Source organism: Symphodus melops (genome assembly GCF_947650265.1).
Source record: "Symphodus melops genome assembly, chromosome: 9".
Classification (NCBI taxonomy): Eukaryota; Metazoa; Chordata; class Actinopteri; order Labriformes; family Labridae; genus Symphodus; species Symphodus melops.
The window spans coordinates 3,769,150-3,796,061 of NC_136699.1; the positions used below are offsets into that span (position 1 = coordinate 3,769,150).

A 26,912-nucleotide genomic window follows, 5' to 3' on the forward strand; every position below is an offset into this window, starting at 1 on the left:
GAAGAAGAGGCGATAAATTACCTTTCATAAGTTTAAAATCTAGACATATTCATTGCTTTGCGATTATGTTGCATTTCAGACCTTATTACTGGATTGAGACAATATCCCTGATTTCATTTCATAATTATGTACATGTTTTATTAGCCAAAGTAATTGCTGGCATATGCTTGCATCTTGTTGTAACTTTTCTTGAGGGCTTTGTGTACTTAAGAAATGTTTTTGGGCCCTAATCTGCCACACCTATACGATGCCATTTTACAGAAGGTAAACTTCTCTTTAATATCTTTATCAGCATGTCCCTTTGCCTCGTCGATGAGCAGACTTTATACTCACAACTATACCTTACTGTGTGCCTTAGTTCTGTGAACATTGCCGATATCCAGATCTGTTAAAGGGAAGATGATAAGAAAAAGAACAATCGTTTTCAGCAGTAAAGCAAATATGTTTATTAAGCACTTTAATATACATCAGAAAATTCCACTTCATATAATACAGGAATTCTTTTTGAATGAAAGTTGAATGTACATGGTAAGCTATTTACAATCCAATCACTGACAGTCAAATCAAAGATGACTGACAAAACACAGTCAAGACAAACAAGAGTACTGTTTCATAAGACTTTACAGTATGTTTTCCAACACTGTTTCTAGACCTGATCCCGCCTCCAATCCTTCCATTGACCCTTCATGGCATATCATTGCGCTACTGTGGCACCAAAGAGCTGAGGGCTTCGACTTGGGCTTATAAGTGTATTTGTATGCGATAGGTTCCTACTCCCTCTGATCCTCAAAAAAAAATAGCTCACTGTTGATGGTATGAAACGCCTGCAAAAATATGACACAGCCTTCAAACGCTAACACAGCTCCACGCAGTTCATGACAAACAGATGTTTCTGTTCCCTCAGCGTCACAGTCGAGCACCTCCTCCCCTCGAGCTCCCGCAGCGGTTAAGTACTGCAGAGCTGATATTCAGCTTCTCACAGGGGAGAAGGTGGGACAGGGTTATGGTGTTTCTACTTTGGCTTTACAACTCCGCATTGCAAACAAAATCATTCACAGCTAAGAGTTGTCTTAATGGCTGAACCCTTTTTTTAAACATTTTTTTTAGCCATTTTGTGCCATGCCCCTGAAATATCCAGCACGAATGACTAAAAAGTAACCACATGACAAGAAGGAAACAAAGCGTAGATCTTGTTTCTCGCTTTACATCGGGTTGTACAAGTGACTCTGCAGACAAATGCATTCCCTCAAATAGCTGCTTTCACTTAAAATCACCGCATTTAGCACCAAACCGTTGCTGATGGAACACCATGAGTTATTTAAATATTCTTTTATGCACACACAAAATAATAACAAACAGGCAAATGAAAAAATCCCATAGGGACAAAATGATCTTTTTTCTTTTTTTTTTACATTTCCAATGCACCTCCCTCTTTCTTACATTTTTGTAACAATACAGACACGCACAAAGCCAACAAAACCAGGAGTCCAAAATAACTGCAGGCAACTTCTGAACACAGCACCATGGTAGAGCATAATTCAACAAAAAAATGCAGCAAAAGTGGCTTTTTTTCCAGAAAATAAATATGCTTGTACGTTTATACTTGTGACATAAATTGCCATAGCTATTAACACATTACATACAACATAGGTTAAGCACACTGATCAAGACTAACACAGATTATTTGGGGCCTCTAGAAAGGCAGACTTATCATTCTGCCTAATTTCATACCATGGCAATCGGTTACTGTTATTTCCTGTGATTTGTGACAATGCACTCAGTGGCACATTGCTGTCAGGGTGAAAAGAAGTAGACCAAACAATCAAAAGTAAAATAAAACAAAAGCATTGGTATGTTTGCCTTGAACAGTTCTTGGATGGGTTACAAAGTGAATAAGAACAAATGCACGTCTGTCATTTTACTCTTAAAAGTGCATACACTGTTTATTAAATAGCATTACTTTAAATTAAAATGAATGTTTGCATGAATACATGAAGAAGGCTGTAACAGATGTAGGCACATTGATGTTTCAGTTCACATACGCCTTAGGCTGCAATCAATGACTGTCCCCAGTATTGTTTTGAAGTCTCCCACTGATGAAAACATTTTTTTTTATTTTTCCCTATGCAGATGAAAACAGTTGCTTTGGCACATTCCCTCCAATGTCTGCATGATGAATGGCATTCAAGACATCTGAAAGAGTGTAGGAAGGATTCGGGTTAATTTTTTGTTCTTCAGGAAAAAAATCAGTTTATCCAGATTTAGACGTTCTTCATGCAGCTAATTGTGGTTGTGTTGAATACAATCCAGTCAAACTAAAGGTCAGCCAGTGGCCTCTATATTGACCCCTGGAAATGAATAGACTAGCCAAAGTCTTGTCAAAGAACTGTCACCCTGACCTTCATTTCAAATCGAGCCAAATGCATGATGTATTTTAACAAGTGAGCACACTGCAGGACTCGTTTGCAAAGTATCTCTTACCAGCTATAATGGAGTCTCCTTTTTGTAGTTGAACCCAGGGTCTGATCCATCAATCTGCAGTTTCAGGGCTTGTTTAAGGCTTAGCTCGGTATCCCCAATGGGATAGTTCTCTAAAACGTCTTGGTGGCCTCTGTTCTGAACAGTCCGAGGAACCGATACCCTACTCAGGAAGACCTGATTACCCTGTAGATATTTGGGGTTAGTCATGATACCATTCCGCTTCTTCTCTGAACAGCTCTGCTGCTGGATAAAGTATTGATCCTGGACTTGCCCCCTTTCTTGCCGAATTGAACCCCCAATCATGATCTTGCAATGGGGATCTTTCACAGAAATGTTTGCCACTGATTTGTTGAGGGCAATCCTCTTGTCAAACTGTGTCATTTCATACTCGAGAACCTGACCTTGGATGGATCCACTGTTTTTGACTTTCTTCTTGTCTCCCAGTACTACTTTACTATTGGATGTATCATTTCCGCTCTTACTCCCCTTGGTTGACTTGAGTCCTGATTTTAACATCGACCAATCAAATTCACTGGAAGGAGATGATGGCTGCTGACCTATGGACTTAGTTGTAGAGGAGGGGGACACAATAGACTGTCTGCTCCGGCTGCGGGGCAGTGAGTGCTGTTGGATTTGTTCTGTGAATGTCAGTCCATGAAAACTGTCGATTGGCACAGTCTGGGCTGTTGCTGTGGACGATGTGGTTCTCAAAGAGGAGTTCTTAGAACTCTTCAGGGAATTATTTGAAAGAGAAGATTTCTGTCTATCTACTGTTGAATCAGGTGATTCGGAAGGGGAACTGAAGGCGTGAACAGGCCCATTGGTCAGACCACGTCCAGTGGACTGCAGATCTCCAGCCCCAGTGCTGCCAGAGCTACTTGATTTAATGGTGAGGGACTGCATTTTACCAGTTACAGACAATGGTGTTTTTTCTTCCATAGTGTGAACTGGGGAGGGATTGCAGCCATTTAGAGTTGTGGCCCCGTACTTCTCCAGAAGTTTTATGATCATTGAGTGGCCACCTTTTGCTGCAACTCTCATCGCTGTGCGTCCAAATTGATCAGCATGGTTCGGGTCAGCACCATTCTCAAGAAGTATTTGCACAACATCGATGTGACCCTCTTGTGCAGCTATGCCTAGTGCTGTTGCTCCCTGGTTGCATGTATGATCAACGTGGGTGCCATTCTCTATCAGAAACTGCACAACTTTGGTGTGTCCTTGCCATGCAGCGGACTGGAGGGCAGATCGCTTCTCATTGTCACAGGCATTCACGTCAGCATGATAGTTTATCAGCAGCCTCACCATTTCAACATGCCCTTGCCAGCAGGACACATGCAGGGCGGTTCTTCCCTCAGTGTCACACGCTTCTACATTCGCACCATTTTCAAGGAAATACTCTGTCATGGCCAGCTGATTTTCAAGTGCCAATATGTAGAGTGTAGGGCGTCCGTCTGCATCTTTGTGATCAATATCACCACCATGGCTCAGCAGCAGTTCAACAATGTCTCTGTGGCCTTCTAGTGCAGCAACCCTGAGAGCATTTCTCCCATCATATCCCCTCTCATCAATACATGATTTGTTTTCCAGAAGAATTTGCACACAGTCGTAATGTCCCTCTTGTGCAGCCAATATTAGCGGTATCCTCCCATCATTATCAACCTCTGTGCAACGAGCACCTTGCTCAATGAGCGCATTGCACACTTGGCGGTGGCCCTCAAATGAAGCCATGTGTAGCGGGGTCCAGCCTGCATCATCCCTGTGATTCTCATCCAGACCTCTGTCCAGCAGAGTTCTGACAACCTCCACATTACCCTGAGCAGACGCAATGCTCAGCACAGTCCTTCCCTCACTGTCGATGCTATCAACAGCTGCTCCCCAGAAAAGTAACGTGTTGACAACAGAGGCATGGCCCATTGATGCAGCAGCCAGAAGAGGAGTTCGCCCATTGTTGTCCGTGTGATCAACATCAGCCCCACCTTCCAAAAGCAGATCAACTACATCGACATGTCCTTCATAGCCAGCCACAAGGAGGGGGGTCATGCAGTCTTTATCGCAGTGGTCAACCTCTGCTCCCCTGTCAATTAGAAGGCTCACAACAGAGGCATGGCCTTTACTTGCAGGAACACAGAGAGCGGCAACTGAGAGGGCAGTCCTGCCATCCACGTCTTCGTGATTCACTTCGGCCCCATGGTCCAAGAGGTGCTCGACAATCTCTCTGTGTCCCATGTATGCTGCAGCAATGAGAGCTGTTCTTCCTTCATTGTCTGCCTTGTTGACCTCAGCCCCATGCTGAAGAAGGTTCAGCACGATGTCCTCATGGCCTCCCCAGGCAGCTGCTCTCAAAGCAGTTCTACCATCAGCATCAGCACAGTCCACTTTGGCACCAGCATAAAGCAGAGCAGACACAACCTCTGAATGCCCACCCCAAGCTGCTGAGCGCAGGGCAGTCCATCCATCATGGTCTGTGTGGTTTATGTTGGCCTCACAACCAATTAGGCAGTTAACCACTTTGGTATGGCCTTGCCTTGCAGCAAGTGTAAGTGCTGTTTGCCCATGGTTGTCTTCTAGCTCCATATTTGCCCCTCTCGATATGAGCAAGTTAACCACATCAAGGTTTCCACTGTATGCTGCATTGGCCAGCAGAGTTCGCCCACTAGAGTCACACTGGTTCACAGATGCCCCGTTGTCAAGTAATGTCCTTATTGAATCTTCTCTTTCCAGGGCCTGCTGCACAATACATGATGCATGGTCATCCTCGTTGTTTACGTGAGCTCCGGCTTTCACCAGAAGCTGCAAAACCTCCTGTTCTCTTGGTATGGAGGTGGTCAGTGAGTCTTTAGCAGGAGTTCCATTCCAAACCATCCAAAGAGCCAGATTAAATGGCTCAATCTGCAGATTAGAATTGACGAGGTGCAGTGCGAATTCCTGCACTTCAAGTGGTTTGAGCTGCTTGGCCCGACAAGTGTAACTCATCGCCAACATCCGGTGTCCTTCCGCTGCGTTGCATAAGTACTTCTGGGTGCAATGCTTAACATCTAGAAGCCACTCAGCAAAACTGTAGTGAAACAGAATTTTAGTACTTCCAAGGCCATCAACCAACAACTTGGAGAGAATGTCCATCTTTTTCTGAAACTCTTCCATTGTCAGGGTCATGTTTTTAGTCCAGACTGCATGGTACAGTTCCTTGACAGTCAGTGGCCTGCAAGTTGCCAGGATAACATTAAGGATGGGCTGGACTTTGGCAAACTGTTTCCTGACAAACAGTCTCTGGCAGAGCCACAGGTACAGGCCATTGAGAGTACCAGGGATGTCACGGATCTCCCGAAGCATGATAAAATTTTCCACCACGCCATCCAGCACACGTTCCAGGTATAGGAAACAGCCACTGCTTTTGATATGGAGTTGGTTGAGCATCTCAGCGGTCTCCTTGGTCAGGTGCTGCCTAAGGGCCTCTTCCTGGTCCAGCCGGTGGAGAATGTACTGTTGAACGTCCTTGACGATGTAGGCTTTCCGTAGATCATCAAGGCTTATTTTGCGGAATCCTGAAACAACAGAAAGGGACATTAGAGGAGATGATTAACATGTGAAAAGATCAGAGGACTCGACAAATTTTACAATTAAAATAGACGGTAGATGAAGATAAGGAAAAGTTGTAAAGGATAAATGTACCTATGGCAGGCACTGGTTGTAGGAACCATGTTTTCTGTGTTATCCCAAAGTCCCTCTTGATTCATCATCATAGGTCTGACCATGAGATCATACATAGTATCTATTTAATAATCCTGTTCCTTTAGTTTTCCTTTTGAACATTATGTTAAATCGACCTTTAACTAAGGCATATGATATGATAATTAACAGTGAAGCTATGCTGTTTTCCTCAAAAAAACTTTGAGGAATTGAGAGCACAACCCCTCGGGCTGGTGGAAGCAGACATGATAAGCAGGAGTTCACTATCAGTTCATTCAAAGAAAAACATAACCATGGCAATTAGTGCACTTTGTTGTGTTTTATTTCGAAGCAATATCAGTTTTCATGATTAAGAGTGTGCCTGTCAGGATAACAAATTAATAATCTGAATAGAAACATGAGTGAAATAATAATCACATTATATAAAATGATGGCGTTTTGTGTGCCTAAAGAAATGACAACTTAAATCTGAGTAGAATAGGGTTGACTGCTTCTTCAGCTGAACCATTGACTGCAGATGTGAAATCTGTGGTCGTGGTTAAATGTGTTAATGAATCAAATTGTTGAGGGCAAAGGAGACATCATTTCAATGCTTGTAGCACATCAGCCCTCTGTAAAACATCTCTCCGGTGCCTCACTTATTACTATGCTACATGCTCCCATGCTCCCAGCGCAGACCTTTACAAATCCTTCCGGAAAAAAAGGGAATTATCACAGTGGGTCTTAATGAAAGATCTTTAATGGGAATTCCTCTCAGAGAGGTGGAAAATGGCTCCATAATGGCCTCCGCTAATGGGCATTAAGTGAACTTTCCCTCCACGTTAAAACAATCTGTTCATGGTCTGTGTGGCCATCACCCTGAGGGCATGTAGAGCATTTCTGCATACTTACAGTTCCCATGGTTCCCAGGGTTACTGAGACAGGAAGTAAATGTCACCAGAGGCTCTCTCAGGATTATTGGCATACTGTACTGTGCTGAGAATAACAGGCCGACTATGGGAAAGCACTTACACGTTTCTTTCTAAACAGTTCCCAATGTTGCACACTGGGATGGATGTGGGATTATTAATATTGACCTTTTTAAAGTAAGGTAATTAAACTTTCAAATGGAGGCATCTCAGTAATGACTTAACATTTTATCTTCTGACTTTAAACTTCATTTTAAATATGTATTAAAAAAAAGAAAGTGAGCCACAGTACTTCAATCTTCAATTATAAACTCTGATTACTTTGATTATATAACAACTTTTCCCTGAACATAATATGAATCAGACTCTGTCTTCCAGCCTGAGGCAGTGCTCTGTTCATCCATTGTGTGGGTAGACAAGACTGTGATATCCTACTCCACACAGGGCAGGTGCTAACCACACCTGGAAGCCAGATAACAAACCTGGCTTGTTTCATGAGAGTTCCCAAGCAGGCGCTGACAGTTTGGACAACAGATCCTGGTAAACACAAGGAGTGATGGCTTTCTTTATCATCTGCTTCTGAGTTTGTTTAAGATAAGCGGGCCTCTGCTCACTGTGCCTCACAATTTCCTCCTTTTGCTTCCTCCTTGAGGACTTGGTTTTATATCAAACTTTGATAATAAAAAAGCAGGTCATATTCAAATGTTTACACCTCAGATTTGATGTTTAATTACATCATTTGGAACTTGGCAGAAAATAAGAATCAACAAGACACAGATTTGTATTGTATAAAATCAAAGCAGGGTTGGACCAAGTTGTGGGCACTAATTACCAACCATAAAGGATTTTACGAGAATATTTAAAGCTCCCGACAAGAAGGGGGTACAGCTTGGGGGATTTGGGACTTTAATGTTATAGTGATCATAAAGACAGACAGTTAATAGATATACTGGTTCAAAAAAAAAAGAGATGAAAACCTTCCACACTCCCGACTTGACACAGGCAATCCACAGAGAGGAAGTTCTCGGAGCCCAATACCTTTGCCAATGTTAGCTCGTAATGGTTTCTGCTTTTATGTCAATATCTGCATGGATGTCTCTTAAAGGAAGCTTTCTCCAAAGACCATACTTTAACAAGGAATATGTAACAGACTTAACAGTCAACTTTTTTTGCTTGTCTAATGTGCAGCAGACGGGGCTGCAAGTCTGCAAGATGGAGCGCATTGTTCTGGACCTGCAACAATATGAGACTAGTACTTAACCTCAACAAGCATTGCTTACTTTTTATTTGATGTCAACGTTTTCATTGTGGTGCATCTGGAAAACATAAATACCAATACACATGTACCTGTGATAGGCCCATATCCCTCAATATTACTGGCTGACCTATTTATCTGGAAGGCTTTTGAAAAAGTATGTTGCCAATTCTTAATGTCAACAGATTTCATTCCTTGTTTGAAATAGGGATTACCTCGTCAAACACTAAGCATTAATAAATCTGTAAAGTAGAATTCCACAGTGTTCAACTATAATTGCCCAGTCGGTGCAGAAACTCATTGACCCCAACCCTCTCTCATTGTTTTCAGTGGCTGAGTGCATTTTCCACCCTCCCTTCAACCTCTTTTCTCTGTCGACATGACCCCCTTAACCAGCTCCCCGCTCCAGCACTGGAAAAGTCACTGACATTCCAACAGAGACAGATTCATAGTAAGGTACGCATGGACGCTAGAACTAAGTCAAACATTGTTTTCTTTTCAACGAAAAATGAGAAACAGTATGTACACTCAAAACCTTTACCTTTCATTTTCACAGAGCCGTGGAAAAGAAACAGGAATGGCTCGTTAAAAGTCTGGCAAAGGCTTCTTTTAAGTTAATATCAAAGAAACGGGAACACTTGGAGGTATCTAATGATCCTCGTGCATTCCTCCTCTCTGTGCACTCACAAGTCCTCTGGCTACAACTTCAAGCATTAAAGCTCATATTTCAACCTCACCACCGGAGCATTTCTAACTCCTCCTCATCGTATTTCCTCTGGCCTTTTGTTTCATGGACGTTTTGTTGTTAAGCTTTCAGGCCCAACCTTTGCACATGCTGCCATCCTTCTTTTATGTGTGTGTGTGTTTGAGCTCAGGCTGTTCATGCTGGTGCACACAGAAGACTCCCTCACCTTCAAGCCCCATACGGACAATCTTGTGATTTCCAAAACAAATGTTGTTCCTCTTTTGAGGTGAAAAAGTCACTACAACTTTATCTGTATTACGGAGACCTGATATAATATATGAATGTCTCAGCTAAGTGCCTATGAAAGACTGACACTGTTGTTCTCTATGGTTTATTACTAACTGTACCCATCACTGTGAACTGTATTCTCGAGTGGGATGGCCTTCTCTGGGACGCTGGTGCTCGGGCCACTTCCCCTCCTCCATCTGCAACCTAATCAAACCGAGAAGTGTTGATTCATGCAGCTCGCGTTGAAATGATCAGTTGTTGCTTTCTGCTCCACTGGGAAAAAGGACCTTCGTCCACTCTGCACCTTCCACATGGAACATGCAGCAAAAAGACTCGAAAATAGATTTCTCTGAATGCCTTTAAATCCAGGCTGAGGACACACGAGACGACCTTGTTGCTTTAAGCTGTTTTTTTTAATCTTTTTAATTGATAAAAATTAAAAAGATGTTTAATTGGGAGTGTAACTTCTGCAGGACTCCCTTGAAGGAGGGACTTTTCCTGGATAAATAAAGGTTAGATTAAAAAACGTGTCTCTGTAACATTAGAATAAAGGATCATCAGTCTGACGCTTGGTGTGATCTTGTCTATGTTTTTTGACTCTTTAATGCTGTGACGTCCCTCACTGGTCCTCCTGCTCCTTCTGGATTTAATCCTTCTTTGGACAGTCTGGGTTTGCTCCAGTGGGGACAGGAAACCCACTCGCTCAGGGAAGGAAGGGGCCATTAAAGGGGAAGAACAAGGACCAAAAAAAACCCCCCAACTGATTCAGAGTAGAAAAAAAAGTTTTCACTCTGCAAAAGGATTTTAGCAAGTGTGACATTTTGTATTTTTTTCTTATTGTTGATTTGTTACACACACAGAGGGAGTGTGCATTACAGCCCAATTCTGGAGATGTTACTTCATCATGAATACAAAAGAAAAATGCTTCTGTGCTGTAATGTATGATAAACAGTTTCTCTGAAATTCCACAGCTGCCGACACACTTATTATGAAGCTACAGTGTCAAAGAAAGCTGGAGGAGACCAACATCTGACTGCACACACCATGAAATAAAGAGAAAAAACACATTTTACATGCAGGGAACAAAAGAATGTTTTCTTGGCAAGAAGAAGAACAAAGTCAAATCAACATCTTCAGTTAGTGAGCGAGAGGGAAGAGGAAGTACATCACAGTACGTCAAGAAAGAAACCATTACTGGCTGACTCCTGCAGATGAAGCGCTGAAGGGGCGGGGCTTCTCTAATCCAACCTGCATTTAACTGTGGTGTAACAGGAACTGCTATTAAGTACTACATGAGAATGCAAGAACTTTCATTGGCAATAAATTGTCAAAATGCCTCCAAGAAGGATCATCTATGTTTCCAAAAATCAAATAGTGGTGAAGGCCTAGATTGTTGCACCCATTAAAAGTGGGCTACACAGGCTGTAGCTGAGTGTTGAAGGAGTTCTGAGAGAGAGAGAGAGAGAGAGAGAGAGAGAGAGAGAGAGAGAGAGAGAGAGAGAGAGAGAGAGAGAGAGAGAGAGAGAGAGAGAGAGAGAGAGAGAGAGAGAGAGAGAGAGAGAGAGAGAGAGAGAGAGAGAGAGAGGATGGCTCAGAATTCGAACAAAAGCGACTGCTAAACAAGCAACAAATGACACATTCATCAGGGTGAGGGATGCAGCTCCCGAGTACAGGCCTCTGAGCCAGCTGCTGCTCGTTACAGAACTGGATACCAGCCACAGGAGACAGAGCCCCGCGTACAAAAGAGGGACTGTTTGCCTTCTAGATTAATTTTTTCAGATGACAAACGAGGCAGCGTGCGTGCGTGCATGTGAGAAACGAGAGCTCAGAGTTGCAGAACGCCGGCGTCTCCGGTGGAGCACGTTCTCTCACGCGGTGCAGTACCTTGGGGTCATCTGATCTATGAAGAAAACAGAAACTGTCTTCGGGGCCCTTCAGTAAACCCCGGTTCGACAAACGTCTGTTCGACAGCTGCAGCGTTCCCGGCTCCAAAAAACATGAGCGCCAACCTTTCAAAACACAAGTATGTGGATGAGAGTCAGCTCCAAACAAGAGACCTTCCAATAGACTGCTGCTATATAAGCTTTAAAAAATACCTTCAAGTTCCTCGTTTGATTACATTCACTCTCTAATTTCCACTCTTAGAGACGTGGAGATAACACTCTGTTTTATCTTGTCAAGTTAGAAATGACAAAGGCAGGCAGAGAAAAGCTGGGACTCTCGTGGGGCTCTAACTCAGCTGTGCAAAGATTACCACTGCCTGGGAACATCATTTCATGTGCCCTGTGTACGTTTCCTGCCACGCTAAACGACCAGCAGGCGAGACGCTGAAATGATTACACTTTAACAATTAATTGATGTATCGCCAGAGGCAAAGCACATGAAAACACTCCTGTCCCGACACGCCTCACACTCTCAGTGAGAAACGTGATGTGAGGAGGTTTCCAGTCCGACCTGTTGTGCTGCGACTGAACTCGACTGTGAAGGGGAATGGGCGGGGCTAAAAGGAAGACGTCTGACTGAAGCTCTTTTACCTTCACATTACTCAGAGGGAGAGAGAGAGAGAGAGAGAGAGAGCTCATGTAACTCTACTCTCACACAAACTTCTGCATGAACTTGAATTGGTCCAGAACTCAGCCGCCCGGATCATCATCAGAAGCCTTTAACCGGCTGAAAGTCAGCCTGTCTTAACCTGTGACCTCCGTACCTCTCTGATCTCCTTCATAGCTACACACCTGTGACCGTACTCTCCGATCTACCACCTCTCCAGCTTTCAGCAGTGCCCCCCACCCCTCCCACAAGCCCCCCCTGACTCTCTCTCTACTTTTAAATCCAGTCTCAAAAACCCGTCCTTTTCGAATTGATAATTTATGACACCCATGGCGTTTCATGCTTTTTACTGCGAATAAATGTAGCCTTTTATTGCAGAATCAGAGGTCCTGGTAATGTGCTGTTTTTTATTGAATGTGCAAGGTGACCTTGACTGTCCTGAAAGACGCCCTGAGATAATATGTATCATTATTATCATTATGAGGGTCACCCACTGCTTTTAATGGTAAGCTTAATTATCAAATGACTCCACATCTTGCTGCCTGTTTTTAATCACTGGACAGTGTTCATGAATGAATCCCTTCATGCAGGTGGCATTAATGATTCATGGATATACTTGAGGTGGACTCGTCTTTAGTAAAGGAGTTCTGTAGGTGCAAACAAACCCAACACAAGCAGAGTTGTAGGGATACATCTGTTCTGTGTGTAAACAGATGACATATCTGTGAGGCAGAGTAAGACATGCATGAAACCTCTCTCCATCTGCATGCTTGTTCTCACTGAAGGTTTGTCCTCGTGTTGCTGCCGAAGCGTTTATGTTAATCTGATCCTTCAGCCGAGAGCGACGTGGTGAACATGCTACACGGTCTAGAACTGTAAGTCTACAACGTTTGACCTAAATGTGATCCGAGTGTTAAACTGCAGTCAGGTCATCTCTAAGGGACTCGTAATATCTAGAGGGTCAATTTTGGATTTACAATAACCGGCACAAAGACAAAAGTGTCAATCATGTGTCGGCCCATGCAGAGCTCATCAAACATGAAGACGCTCTCCGTTACAAAACAAATACTGAAGTCACTGTAGCTCTGGCTTTGAATGACGGCAGCTCGTTAAGATGGCGACAAGAGGCCGAGTCATGAGGCCGTGCACCTGGCTGCATGTGTATGGAATCACTCACTGCGTCCCATAATGGATCTCTATTCTCACAGAGTCGTCATTATATATCATAGAGCTTCTTTGCAGCTGCACAGAGGTCTGGAAAATGTATCCAAGGTGGAACATGTGATTGTTCAGCCTGAGACATCAGCGCATTAAGAGCATGAAGTTCATTTAGCTGCACATGTATACAAATAAATAAAGATAGATGAACTTTATTGACCCCAAGCTTGGAAAAAAGCAGTGCTTGTTCATTTTTATTCTTTGCAATGACTTTAAAAGTCATGTTTCTTTTATGCACTCAGTATGCTTCATGAAAGCTCTAAGTAAGCCTCTCTGTAAATCATTAAGGACTCCTCCTGACAGTTTTCCAGGTCTCATTGTGGCTGTGAGCTTGTGTAGAGCTGGGAGCTCCCTGCCCCACATCGGATCAAATTTCCTGACTCCCTGCCCGTGTTTTTGTTCATCATCACAGTGGCTGACCTCCCGCTGACCTCATTTAGTCCCACACCAGCACATGTTTCCATTCACCTGCGCTAGAAAACCCCTCAAGTTTAGCATGTCACGTTGTGTTTCATTAGCCTTCAAGTTAAACACGTCGTTATCGGCTATAACAGTGCAATGCCAGGAAAGGTCTGGAACTATTTTTCTGTGTGATTTCACCGGGAAATGTCTGGACAACAGTTTCAGCATGAGGAAAAGCTGCGGCAGCTTGCTGTGGAATCAGGTACTTGCAAAGTCACCCGAAGCATGCGGGTCAAAAGGCGGTGAGGTATGAAAAAAAAAGCCTATCTTTACTTTAAAGGCCTTTAACCCTGCAGCAAAATCAGCCCAAGAAACATGCCAGGAATTCCACTGCATTCATTCCAGAAGAAAAAAAAAACTTAAATTAAAACTTCATTTACACACTCTTCAATTAAAGCAGAAACTGACACGTCAAATGTGTCTTAAAAGCTTTGGCAGGGGCATGCCACATACCAAAGGGCATCACCTCAGGAGGAGAGAGGCCAGCCGGCTCGGCGGCCATGTTCAGAGTCAAGTTTCTGCAGCGCAGCACCAAAGGTGTTACAGATACAGACACGGTAGGTAGACCTGTAATTTGCCCGGCTGTCAGACTGCACGCTGGTAAATTACAGTATTCAGTTGGGATTATGGTCTTCAGCTCATCCAAAGTGAGGCTCGACATGCAGCCTCGCAGACGACAACTCGTACATGAATATGGACATAAATCAGCTCGTCTGTGTAAGCCAATTTCAAGAAGGGGGGGAAGGGGGGGGTAAGCTAATGAAATGCGTCGTCCTTGCTCTTGTAACCTCACCATCCAGGCACCGAGGGGCAATGAATACTGACAAGTCTTAGAAGAGATGGCTTTTATTATGTTCCGGTAGCATGATGTTATCGTGGATTGTGCTCTCGAGCTAAGTGCGGTGCTGTTAAGTCTCTCTGATGAAGGCGTGTTGGAGTTGGTTTGAAAGTTCTTTTAAGTACTCGATAAAGACTTCATTCCAGGACCTTGGCGCTCCCTTCCAACTCTCAGAACTGAAAATGGTTCTTGGCATCTCGTCTCTCGTAAAACTCGCACAGATTTCATAGTTAAGTCTCAGATTCATCACACGTCCAGTCGACTGAGCGAGGCTACAACATGTCATTTCGTGGAGATTCAGAAAGCAGAGCCATCTTGGTCTGTCTTCAGGGTGCATTCCTCTGGCCCAGAAGAAATAAAGCGTCTTCGCTTCTTCACTACTTGTTTGTGTTGTCAGAGGGCCAGAAGACATCGAGGTCCCTCCAGTGAGGTCTCTCGTTTTACCGAGGAGAAAGTAAACACAGAAGAAGAAACAGATCCAGGGAGATGTGAAGAGTGCTGCTGACCTTTCAGCAGAGGAGGAATCACGCCTCGTGTCCGATTCAGCAGCAGGCCTCCGAGGGTGGTGGGGTGGAGGAGGGCGGGTGCTTTGAACAGGGTTGCTCTTTTCAGTTGTGATTATTGGTGGTAAATCAGTTGTGTCTGTCCTGTCTGAGATAGAAAGCTCCATTCATGGCAGATGGCAGGGCACAGGCTGAGTGGAGGTGGGAGATGTGGTTCAAGTCCTTGCCAGGGTGGGCTACCACTCCCACAAACACAGGAAACAAAAACACAGGCCCACCCTGGAGTCGCAGAATTTCCTGAAAGTGCAGCTCTCTTTGTATGCAACAGCTATGGAATTCGTAATGACTTCTCTAGATATACTGCACAGGTCTGCAAGAAGACGTGCCGGGGTGAAAAACTCAAAGCATGTGCAAATGTGTCATCTTGAAGGAAATGAGAAACCCCCCCCTTCCCCCCCATTGAAATTCCTCACATGGATGAGTGTCTTCTTAAAAAGTGGCCACATGCTCCTGAAACATTCCTCAGACTGAGCCAGGAATATAACCGTCTCAATTACAGCTGTGATTCATAACTAAGAGGGGCTTTATGGGAGGTTTGGTGTGGCTATTTTCCAAGTTTCTCGCTGGTAAACCCCCCAACCCAACACCTGCCAAGTCGCCTCCCCCGGCTGACTGGATGTCAAATTGGGAAAAAAAAAAATACAAAAAAATAATAACTTATTTTATGGTGTTGGAAATCAATCTAATTGACGTTACTGTAAGACTTCAGAGGAGGAATGCAGCAGTTTTAAGGGGAGCCATTATCTTTCATGAGTACAGCGAACACACTGATGCTATGCTATGAGGTAACTGGCACAGCAACATGGCAACTCGTTCCTTCTTCTCCATCCTTCTCTGTGCTTCGCTCTTGTTGGCTTGTCTCTCTGAATCCCGTCTGCAGCTACAGCACAGATTAGTCACAACATGGTGCCAGTTTAGGGCAGAGGTTGGAGGGGTGATACACGGCATGTTCCAGTGGTTAGCATATTATCTTTTTTGATCATTTTTGAAATGATCTATTTCACAATGGAAAAGTAGAAAAGAAGGATTCTTTTACTTGGGTTTTTATTGGGTGCAGCACTTGTAAGAAGCTTTAGTCGTTTAAATATAAAAGAGAAGCACGGAGGTCAACGTAAGATATGTGCCTACTGAAGCTCAAGCACAAAAAGATCAATAATAAATAGTAGATTCATATCTGGGTTGGTGGTTAGTGTGTGCACTTACTCAGCAGCTCAGAATCAAAGTCTTCCACATCAGCTGAGACTGCTCTGTTCACGTTCAGGACAAACCTTCACGTGCTCCTCGCAGTACTCCCTGCGGCCTCTAGGACAGCGACTCCCCCTGCTTACTGCTCGAGACGCAGTGACTTTGACAAGCATGTCGCACAAGGAATATCGGGCAGATGGTAGCCATTACAGTTCAGTGATGCCTCCTCACGATAAAAAGATCACACACTAGGCTGGATCAGACGCTCTGAGGGGATTATGATTCAAACGAGTCTGTAATTATTTTAATGAGACCATAAGTGAGGAGATATTTTTGGGAAACATGGCAATGGATGCAATGAGTGTCCTCAAATGCCCCCCCCCTCCAAAATCAATAAATGAAATCCCTGATTTCAAAATATATTGGCTTATTTGGAATTCGTAGAGGCATTTCAGCAATATGTTGAGACATGGGATGAAAATAATGAGAGGTTGAGGAATAAGCCGTTGAAGAAATACATGTCTGAGAGGCTGTTTCTATTTAAAAGACCAACCCCCCCACCTCCACCCCGCCCTCTCTTTCCCCCTTTCCCTTGCTCTCCCTTCTGCCGGAGGCCTTGTTAAATTGGCACAGATTCTACCCGGCTCCCAACCAAAATCGCTGCCTAAGTGTTTCCACTCCGCTACCCCTATCATGGCCTTACAGTAGCACAGCACACAAGGGGGGTGGGGGGTGTACAAAGAGAGCTTCTCTCCGATACGTGTGCTGTCACTGGGGACAGAAAGAAGCACCTCATACAGATCGCCTTCGAGGATTTCTGATCTGAGCATAACCCTGTTTATTTTAACCTCAAGACTCCATTTTAGTCAATTTCAAAGATGATACACACCGAATGAGTCCTAATCAAAGCTCAGTGATGGTATAATGCGAGTCAGCCAGAGGGATACGCTACTAAACATTCTTGTACTCCTCCTCACACACAGAGCCGTCTTTGTTGGTGAGGCTGTTAGCCGAGCGGATGCGAGCGACTCATTCTGCAGCAGGAGTCAGAATGCCTCCTTCTTCCTGCTCGGGTCTCAGAGGTGTTGAAAACTTCCCAAAGCACATTCCACGCCGAGACGGACACAAGGAAAAACAGTTTGAGCAAGGAAAGAGGAATTCAGACTTTGTGCTCCTGGGGAGAAAGAGGCCTCTGATACAGACAGTATGTGTCAGAATCCGTTGAATCAAATTCAAAACAAAGACAACTGAAAGTAAAAGATATTTTTTTTCCCTTCTATAATGGAACCAAAATTAAGGAAAATATGGGGAAAAAAGGTAAAAAAGAATTCAAGCAGCCCTCTGGTCCTGCAACAAAAAGAGACCTCCTGGTTAAAGGTCACTCGTGGAACGTTATCGACACTATATTCACACAACCACAACGTTCCCAGAGTATACAGGGAAACCCACACAACCTCCACCCCAGACGAAAAAAGGCCGCTCGTATAAAACAGAACTTGGCTCCGCGCTCAGCATGAAAGCGGAGTCTTTTGGCAGGTCACCGCCGTGTCTCACTTGTAAACAATATGGAGGATATTTTTAGGGACACTTGGCCTGGATTTCATACTCTGAAGTCCCCTTCTGGTCTTGATTCAGTCCAGTCCTGAAGAAATACGGAGCATTCACACTGCTGTTTTCATCATTTGAGCTAAAACACGATGAGGCACGAGGGCGTGTTTGTGTGCATGTCTACGTCCGTTTATATGTGAGAGGGAGGGGGGGGGGGGGGGGGGGGGGGGAGAGAGCCAGTGCAGCAGAAGAATTTCCAGTGTTGAACTAAAAGCGGAAGCCTGAATGTAGACAAAACAAAAACGCTGCTAAAAGCGTCGACAAAGGAGGACGGCTGAGGCGGACTGTGGGTCTGTAGGAGCATCTCAACGCACAAACTCAAAAGGATCCAAACAGTGAAAGCAAGAGCGTGGAACCAACCAGATCACGTGTCCTTCACTACTTTTAAAAGGGGGGGGGGGCTGCTTATTGAAAACCATCTCTGACCAATCAGAATGAAAGCTGTCCACAAGCTTGGCCATCATCAAAAAAATGGAAAGAGATGAGCGCTGCTGTGAAAAACTAAAGAGGAAGAAGAGAACTGCTGTTTATCAGATTGTTCCAAGAAGAAATTCCCTTCAAACTGAATTAAAAAAAAAAACAAAACAAAAAAGAACAGACAGCTCAACATCAGAGGAGAAAAAAAGGCAAATAGGCAATCAGACGACTCTGTGAGATACCGTGAAGTAAGTTACAGATAAAAAAAAAATCTCCATTACCATTTCCATCCAGGGCAAACACAGCTATATATTCCTGTGGTGACTCCTGCTGTCAACTTTACGTGTGACAGCAAATAAAATCTGACAATTTAAATCTACGGTTGAAGCCAGACACAGCGGTGAGCTCGCACACACGCACAGGAGAAGGCAGAAAATACGATTTCATGCAAATTGCTGCTGAAAGGAAATCAAATAGAAAACTTCTTCTCTCCGTCTGTGTTGTGTTGTGGGCTCAAAAGTTTGGAGAACGCTGTGAGGAGGCTTTGTGCCAATCTGGGATACCGATCCAGAATCTCATCTAGCACGGGCACCGACGTGAGAGCTCTGATGTCTTACGGAGGCGTGGGTGGGCAGCTTACAAACACCAATGCTTTGTTTGAATTAGATGCATGGCTCCCACAAAACACTCGCATCCAGTTCTGGTATCTTGAAACCCCCGTCAGATACCCCCCCCCCCTCCCGAACCCCTGGCTGCCACCATCAACACTGATCAGATCGACGCACATCTAGAACTGCTCTTCCACCACTGAGTCCCAAACACTGCACCCAGTCAGTCACAGCTTTAGCATCGTCAGGTGTTAGCACGTTGTCACTCTTCTAAAAGACAGGTGGCAGTGAACCTTTATCTCCTCATGTGCATATTTAATTGTAGTAACCACAACACACTCACACACTGATGAACTGACAAACACACCTCATCCTCTTTGTGATAAACGTTTACACTGTTCACTTACACAGTACGTGTCCACGGGTCATGACACTGACCTTAGAGGCTGGAAGGATGGTGACTGACCAACCAACAGGGATTATCTTGGAGCTGTAGATGTTCTCTGATACTGATGACTCTACATTCATAAGCCAACCATTCTCTTTGTTGATTGTGTCGTCATGAAGTAGTGAAACTATTTTGTACACATAAAGAAACACAGAAAGCGTTTCTTGAGGTACGTTACATAAGGTAAACAAGGCCACAGCTCATCTCAACTGCCAGAGGTGCCCAGACAAAGACGACTGGATTCTGCTGAGAAAATGATTTTTTTATTTGATTCTGATTTAAACTGGTTTGTAATCTTTGGCTTGACATACTGATGAATCCACAGAGCTTCCTGTTCACTCTGTTTTAATGAAATTGTTCAAGTATTTGTTGTCATGTTAAGTGGACTTCTCATCCGTCCGTGCAGGTATATTAACACTACTGGATTCATTTTGGTGCTCTGCAGTATATGCTAACACATTCAAGTTTTAATTTCTAATTTAATTGGTTTTAGCTGCTCTTGCTTTTAACATTTTGAATATTAAATATTATTAGTTTTACTCTATTTTACAACACATATTGTATTTTCTTGCTATTTTAAAAGTTCAGTTTTATTTCTTGCTTGTTTTATCTGTATCTTGGACTTCTGAACCAACGCCACTGAGCAGTCATGATAAGCCAAACAGGTTTTCTCAACATGTTCTTATTACATGAGTCTATTTCATGAGCTACTTTCTCTACTTTACATCTCCACTTCATCTTAACAGCTGTCGACTTCTGACAGAGACAAATGAGGAAACAATAGCGTCTGAATCATAGGTTTACCACTTCGCTGCAAAATGTAGGAAACAAAGCTGCTGCTTAACGTTCCAAATATTTTCATCACTTCTACAGGATGACACACGGCATGAAAAATGCAACCGTGGAAGACAAAACAAAGACTTCCAACCTGCGAGTAAATCTGTGCCGAGTCTTCATTTTATGCATCAAATATGAAAGAAAATGTGCAAAATCAAAGATTACCTTCGTGAATTTTAAATATTGTAATTTATGCGGCGAAAGAGAGAAAGAAACGAGTAGCAACATTGATGCATCTCCTGAGTGGGGAGCAGCACAAAAAGGATTGCTTAGACTGCTGGTGTGTTGCGTAATGTTTTAAGAGGTGAGCCGAGGGCTGGAGAAGCTCCCACGTTTAGCGGGTTTTGAAAAGGTAGAGAGGGTACGCACACAGCAGTGCGAGTCTGCGGAGGAGACTTCCTCCCACACACGCAGGTCCTTGATTAATGTTATGCCAGCTCATCGCCACAGAGTAGGCTGCAGGCCTGACAAGGAGATAATAGCAGCTGGTGTGGAACGGTGTCACAGGACATGGAGGGAGAGCTGCAGCCTTTGCAGGGGTTCTGCCACGCTGACCCTAATCTCTTTAGGCGTGTTGTGAGCGTTCTGCATCTGCACAGTGAGGAGCAGCCGTGACAGGAAAGAAGCAGCTGCAGGCTTTGTTTGTAACCACATTATCAGGTGAAATGCATCGTCCTAACAGAGAGAGGAAACGAGCATGGAGCAGTACTGACAAGAGCACGCATTGTGTCATCAATCAAACTGTCCCTCAAAATCAGTTCAGCTCAACTGCGATGAAGGTATCACAATTACTTGGACGTTGATGTATTGATTCAAAGAAATGCCACTCACGATACTTTAAAGGGGAATTCTGGCATTTTCAAACCTCGGCCTTATCTCTGACTTAGTTTGGGGTCGTCATGATGTAGAGATTAAACAATTATTGGGATTTGCTCCACTCGATTGTCTTGTACAGTAAGTATGCCGATTAATATTTTAAAAGGAACAAGGTTTGAAAAACAAAACACGAATGACTCTGTAAATGTTTGTGTGTGTGTGTGTGTGTGTGTGTGTGTGTGTGTGTGTGTGGGGGGGGGGGGGGGGGGGGGGGGGGGGGGGGCGAGAGTGAGAGCCACAGCTGGACGGTTTACCTGTGAAGAGTTTGGTGATGGCCTTGTTCTGTCGCCGTGCCGAGCAGATCAGAAGCAACCAGGGAGGCAGGAACTCGTGGTGACCGGCCAGGAGCTCGGCGATGGTCCTGGGGGAGCCGGGAGACGACCTCTGCTCGCCCTCCCCCAGCTGGCAGCCTTCATCGATGGAGTCCACCAGCAGGAAGAGAGACTGCTGAGGAGGCTTCACACTCAGGAGAGGCAGGAGGACACATCTGAGGACAGAAGGGAAGGAAGGAACAGACACGTGTCATCAAACGGTCATATGTTTGACTGACTGGTATGATGAGAGAGAATATTTTAATGACAAATACTTTGAAGACCCAGAACTTGTCTGGCAGTTCAATATGTTGCACTGGTTGAGATTCATGTGGATGCTAAATAAAACTTTAACTTTATTCGTAAGATGTAAAGTTCATTGGAAGGACGGTATAATTTCTCTACTTGAGGGAAAATTCTTTTAGGTGAGAATAATAATTTAAAATCATCCTCGTTTTTTTTTTTTTACCATCTCCATCTAAAAAATAACTTCTAGATAGCTCATAGTGTCAGGAGGACTGCTCAGGATATTCTCCTGACCTGTCTGTTCACATTATGATGATGGGGGGAAGTGACCTCTAGCAGACGAAGTAACAGAGTCCAATCTACGATGCATTAATGAGAATATTTTATGTTTTAAATCAATGCTGTGTAGTTCAACATAAGAGCAGAAAAGAACAGAATGACAAACAGAAAACTTAATGCAGCCGTTTAATCACGTGCAGACGCAAGGCACCGAGCCAAATTCTCCGGAGAATATCCTGCTGCGTTCTCACATCAGCTCACTCAGACTTGCTGCAGAAAACGTACTAAAAAGGTCTGGCGGATGAAAAAAATGTGGCGTTCACATACACAGCTCCTCCGGCAAATATCAGGAGATTTTCTGCACGTGTGAAAGCCCGAACGGAAACCCTCGTGTAATTCAACGAGCCTTTGTGCTCGTGAGCTTAAAGGAGATAAAAATATGCATCATGATGTGGGACCACAGAAACACTCTCTGATGCTTGAATATGAACCCTGATTAAAAGCAGCCCTGTGGCACCCTGCGATATAACACAACATGACGTAGAACATTCTGCATGACATCAATACTCAGCAGAGAGTAGATTAAATGCTGCATTATCCTTTTTTAGACTCCAAACTGTCAGAGAGGCATTCAATCGACTTGCTTCAGTACGTACGTGTTACTACCCACACGAGCCCTCTCAGTGAAGCGAGACGAGCGGCAAACGCTGGCCGCGTCCCGCGTGTCTGTGCTGTCAGGACCGCGGCTCCTCTGCCGGTGCCACCAACAGGCGTGAGAGGTCCGTTTGGGAAAATGTCATCTCCCAAGACTCATTCAATTACTTCCAGCTCAACTGGCCGTGATAAAAAGACGCGAGCGTTTCACATCAGTGACATTTTAATCTGTGCGTAGGTTAATTAAACAATTCCGAAAGGGTTGAACGATTCAATTAATTGACATGGAAACTTGCTTCAAGAGTAAACGCATCTTCGGGGCGTTTCAAGCTTTTCCACATGACACAAATGTGCAGATAAAATCGGTCACCTTCCGCATGGTGACACTCTTCCTTAATGGAAGAGACATTGGTGGTGAAACACTGAAACGCTGCTTTAATGAGACTTCAGCTGGAATCTCCACAGCCTGTCACTAAGCCTGCGGCTCCAAAGCATTTACCATTTTAGCACAAGTTCATTATCCTTAAGCACATGGGAGCCCAAACGGCCGTGGTGAAGGTCTGTGTGCTGTCAGTCCAAAGTGCAAGGACGTTCACCAGAGGCCCTTTTTTTTACCATGACTTCTTCTTTGTTACTTTACTGCAGTTATTGACACAGTTCTGCTGTTTGACTCGATTTCCCAAAGTCACAGTCTGATAACTTCCAGTTTTCTGGCCTGCAGAGAGAGAGGTACCGAGTCAATCAACTTACGATACCATTCACAATGCTGATTCTCTTTAGTCCGTTTGTTTTGAGAGAATCGGGAGGTGATCGGAGCTTCTCATTGTGCTGTCGATTAAAAGCTGCTTCCTGATTATTTTTTGATATAGTGTGGCTTCAATAGCTGTGACTGTAAAGGCAATCTCTGTTCGTCCACAGAACACTCCAAAAACTACAAGTATTCAACGGTCCATTCAAAAGAAGAAAGTTCTTAAAGCTCTCTGCGAGGTGGACTCGGGAGGGTTTAACCTGTTTTTCTAGATCTCATACAAACTTTAGTTTATTAAAAACGTTGTTTACAAGTAGTGTGAAAATACAGCAAGAAAGGAAGCCATGAAAATGTCCTCCAACGTTTATGCTCCGTCATGATGAACACCGTTAATCTCTCCATCAGATGGCTGCAGCACACACAGAAAACCTGCAGCGCCATCTGGGAGCCTCGCCAAAAGGAAGGTCCATCCACAGGGGTGGATGGAGTGTGCGAGTGCGTGTGAATGGCTGGGTCCGAGGCCGTACTGCCTACTCAGACAATCAAATCCACAGTGACAGCAAGTGGCACAAACAAAGAGTCATTCTTCTCTCACAATCCTGCTACTTTTCAGGCTGTCAAAGAGTCAAAAGACAAGGACGGCAGACAAAGAGAAGTCCACAGGATACTGGAGCTGGAGAGAACACAGGCTCAGCAAAAGCTGATTAAGTTTGCCGGACGAACCTGCAGCTTACCTGGGCCAGGAAAAAAAAAAAAAAAAAAAAAACTCAGCCACATGTCGAGCAACTATTTTGTTCCTCGCTCAAGTTCTCAACAGATGCCCGAGTCGATGTCAATTTGCTATTTAAGACATGAAAAAAAGGGGGAATGAGGGGGGATGTGAGGAGCATCTAATGCACTCACCATCTGTTTTGTTGTGTACGGGGCGGCGGCGGCCTCCACTCCCACAGTTATGTGCAAAGTGAAGTTTTCAGCGTGACGTTTAGTGAAGATGTCGGGGCCGACGGGGCAGCACCGGGCTGCGAGCCAGCTCCTCACAAATGTACACAGCTCATTTTATAGAGCCGGCGCGGAGCCTGAAATCCATGCCACACACTCAAACACAGACCACAACTCCCACTCATAAGCAGTGAGCGGGACACAGCTACACATCAAGAAAGAAAAATGGGGGGAGGAAACGCGAACCCCCGTCCGGCCTCGATTCTGCTCTGCTAATGGAGGAAAGGCCAACTGGTACACTGAGCGCGTCGGCTTAAGACAGATCACCACACAGAGCAATACTGACAATACTTTCCACCGAGATCAGGAGAAAATCAGGGAGGCCTTTTCATTAGGAGAAACCCCCGCCTCTTCATTTAGCGCCCCGTCAATTTGGAGGAAGCCTGCCTCAGCGTCTTTGCAAAGTCAGGAGAGCTTAGTGCCACGATGCTGAACGACGAGCGCTGACTCATGCACCGGCTCAGCCCGAGTGAAAGAGACAACCCGTCCTGCAGATGCTCCCCTCGCGCCTTCTTCTACCCATTTCTTACATTATGCATAAAGTTACTGCAATCATCTGCTTCAGAGCAATCACACTGATGAGAACAATAAGCGAGTGGATGTGGGAGCAAACGTTCAGACGCAGACAGCGTTTTTGCTACATCAGCCATATGCTCTCCGCTCCCCACTTAATCTGTCATCATCTCCGTCCAATTTGATCTGATTCAACATCGACTCCAAGTCTGAAGCTTTGTTACAGTTTGTGTATTCATTGAAAAAGAGCTTGTTTGTTTTTTTTATAGCTTTTAACAAATCAAGGCACGGATGCAGAGTGGTGACTGTGGAGCAGAACTGCTGATATGAAGGCCGTGGACACATTTGCATGAATTTGTGCTGAGAGTCTTTCATTAGAGGAATAACCCTCTGAGGACGTCAAGCATGCAGCAGTACATGAAGCATATTTCAAATCATATATAAAAAAAAGGCTGCTGTATTTGTTTGTTGACAACGAGTGAGCGTAGGATGGGGCGACATTTTGAAAAATGCTTACAGATCTTTGAACTATCCTGTCTCGATAGAAGAAGAGCTTCTCCCACGACGTGACCTCCACCCATAGCAACAGATCACATCTCCGTAAGTTTATTACAAGGTCAGATACGGGCTACAGGGTCTGTTTCCCATGTTCCCACGGACATGCAGAAGGAATCTGCTTCTTTATTGGCAGTGTGCCGCAGAAGCTTCACACTCAGAGCACGTCTGCAGACTGTTAGCCGAGTTTTATCTGAGGAAATCAACATGACAAACATTCAAGATGGAGATCCAGAAAGTGAAGTCCTTTTACAGGCTGAGACCTTTAACGTCGATTGAACAAATGTAGACAGATGTCAGCTAACACGGAGGAGCAGGGTTTTCTTTAATCTTAAAAATCATTACTGCATTTTAACTTTGCTCGTCTCAGGCTTTTTTTTATTTATTCATCAAGTTTTCATTCAGCAGTTTGTCAAAGGGGGAAACATTAAAAACTGAAGTGATGAGGGGAAAAAAAATAACTCTTCTGCATGTTCTACCTCAGCTCGTGCTGTCAGAGCTGGTGTTTTTCTCAAGCTGTCAGCGACCTCATGAATCAGCACCAAAAAAAAAAAAAAAAAACCCTCTGATCACCTTTTCATCTCTGAAAACTCAAACGCCTCAAATGCTCCGCTAAGTATCTCTCTTTCTGCTCTGCTCTTTGAAAACATGCCGGACAATGCAAGAATCTGATCTCAGTGTAATGACTCTGCACAATCGATGCTGTGCTGGATCGTACGCAGACAAATGCCTCACGCTGTCTGCTTGGTGGTGTGTGTGTGTGTGTGTGTGTGTGTGTGTGTGTGTGTGTGTGTGTGTGCGCGTGTGTGTCCAGGTCCTTACAAAGACACACTTCAGATGATGTCTGATGATCTTTTATGTGAAGTCTTATGATGTTTTTGTGGCTAAACAACACCGCGGTCATGGGACTGTTCGCTCACACACACAAACAGTGATCGCACTGTTTGGGCGACGACGACCCTCCTGAACTCTCCCACCCTGAAATGACATCACACCACACTGTGGTAGTTACAGAGCTGGCTTCTTTTATAACTTCAGCTTAGTTTTTGTTTTTTTAATGCAAAGACTGTCTTGACCTCTCCCCGTCCCCACTCTAATGCAGCCTGATCATGATTTGACAGAGTGTAAACATAGTGCACACTTCTTTTCTTGGCCAGCGAACAAACACCGAGATAACTATTCCAAATCCCAGAGCTTCTTCCCAACCCAGACGAGGTGTGCATTCCTGGCCAGCCATCCAATACAGTCAGAGGAATCTGAAATTTCATCCCTTTCACCCCCTCCCTCCCTCCCTCTCTTCCCTGCTGACACTCCTGCCAGAGTTTGGCTGCGAAACACTCTCAGCTCTCCTCTCACACGAAAACACAACGGTCGGTCCACATGGGCAGAAAAACCTTCCAACACAAGGAGAACACACAGGGTCGATACAGATGAGTGAAAACAGTCCAGTGCAGACCAGGACAACATTTTCTCAACCACTTCACCTCGACTCGCGGCAAGAGCGTGAGCACAAGAGAACGTGAACGTCCTCGTGTCGAGAGAGTCGACTATCACAGAGCCGTGGTTCATATGAAACGCCTCAGCACATATTTCCTCAATCAGCCCCCTCACATTTCTGTCTCTCATCCTTGGTTCTCTCAGCGGTTTTGAAGAGGGGCGGACTCGTGTGGGGAAAAATAAGGTGATGTCACAC

General features: G+C 44.5%; 1 protein-coding gene across 2 annotated transcripts in view; it reads right to left on the reverse strand.

Annotated features, from left to right (window-relative positions):
• Positions 1 to 421: 421 nt before the first annotated feature.
• ankrd50 (ankyrin repeat domain 50) overlaps positions 422 to 26,912 on the reverse strand; it is a 34,482-nt gene continuing 7,991 nt past the window's right edge. The window contains exons 3-5 of one of the 2 annotated variants that reach the window (XM_079351902.1): positions 21,169 to 21,401; positions 2,482 to 6,023; positions 422 to 2,193 (exon numbers count right to left, since the gene is read on the reverse strand). In XM_079351902.1, coding sequence (XP_079208028.1) covers positions 2,485 to 6,023; positions 21,169 to 21,401 — 3,772 coding nt within the window. In that variant the 3' untranslated portion in view covers positions 422 to 2,193; positions 2,482 to 2,484. Of the gene's footprint in view, positions 6,024 to 21,168; positions 21,402 to 26,912 lie in introns of both variants that reach the window. The other variant, XM_079351901.1, reaches the window with a different exon arrangement.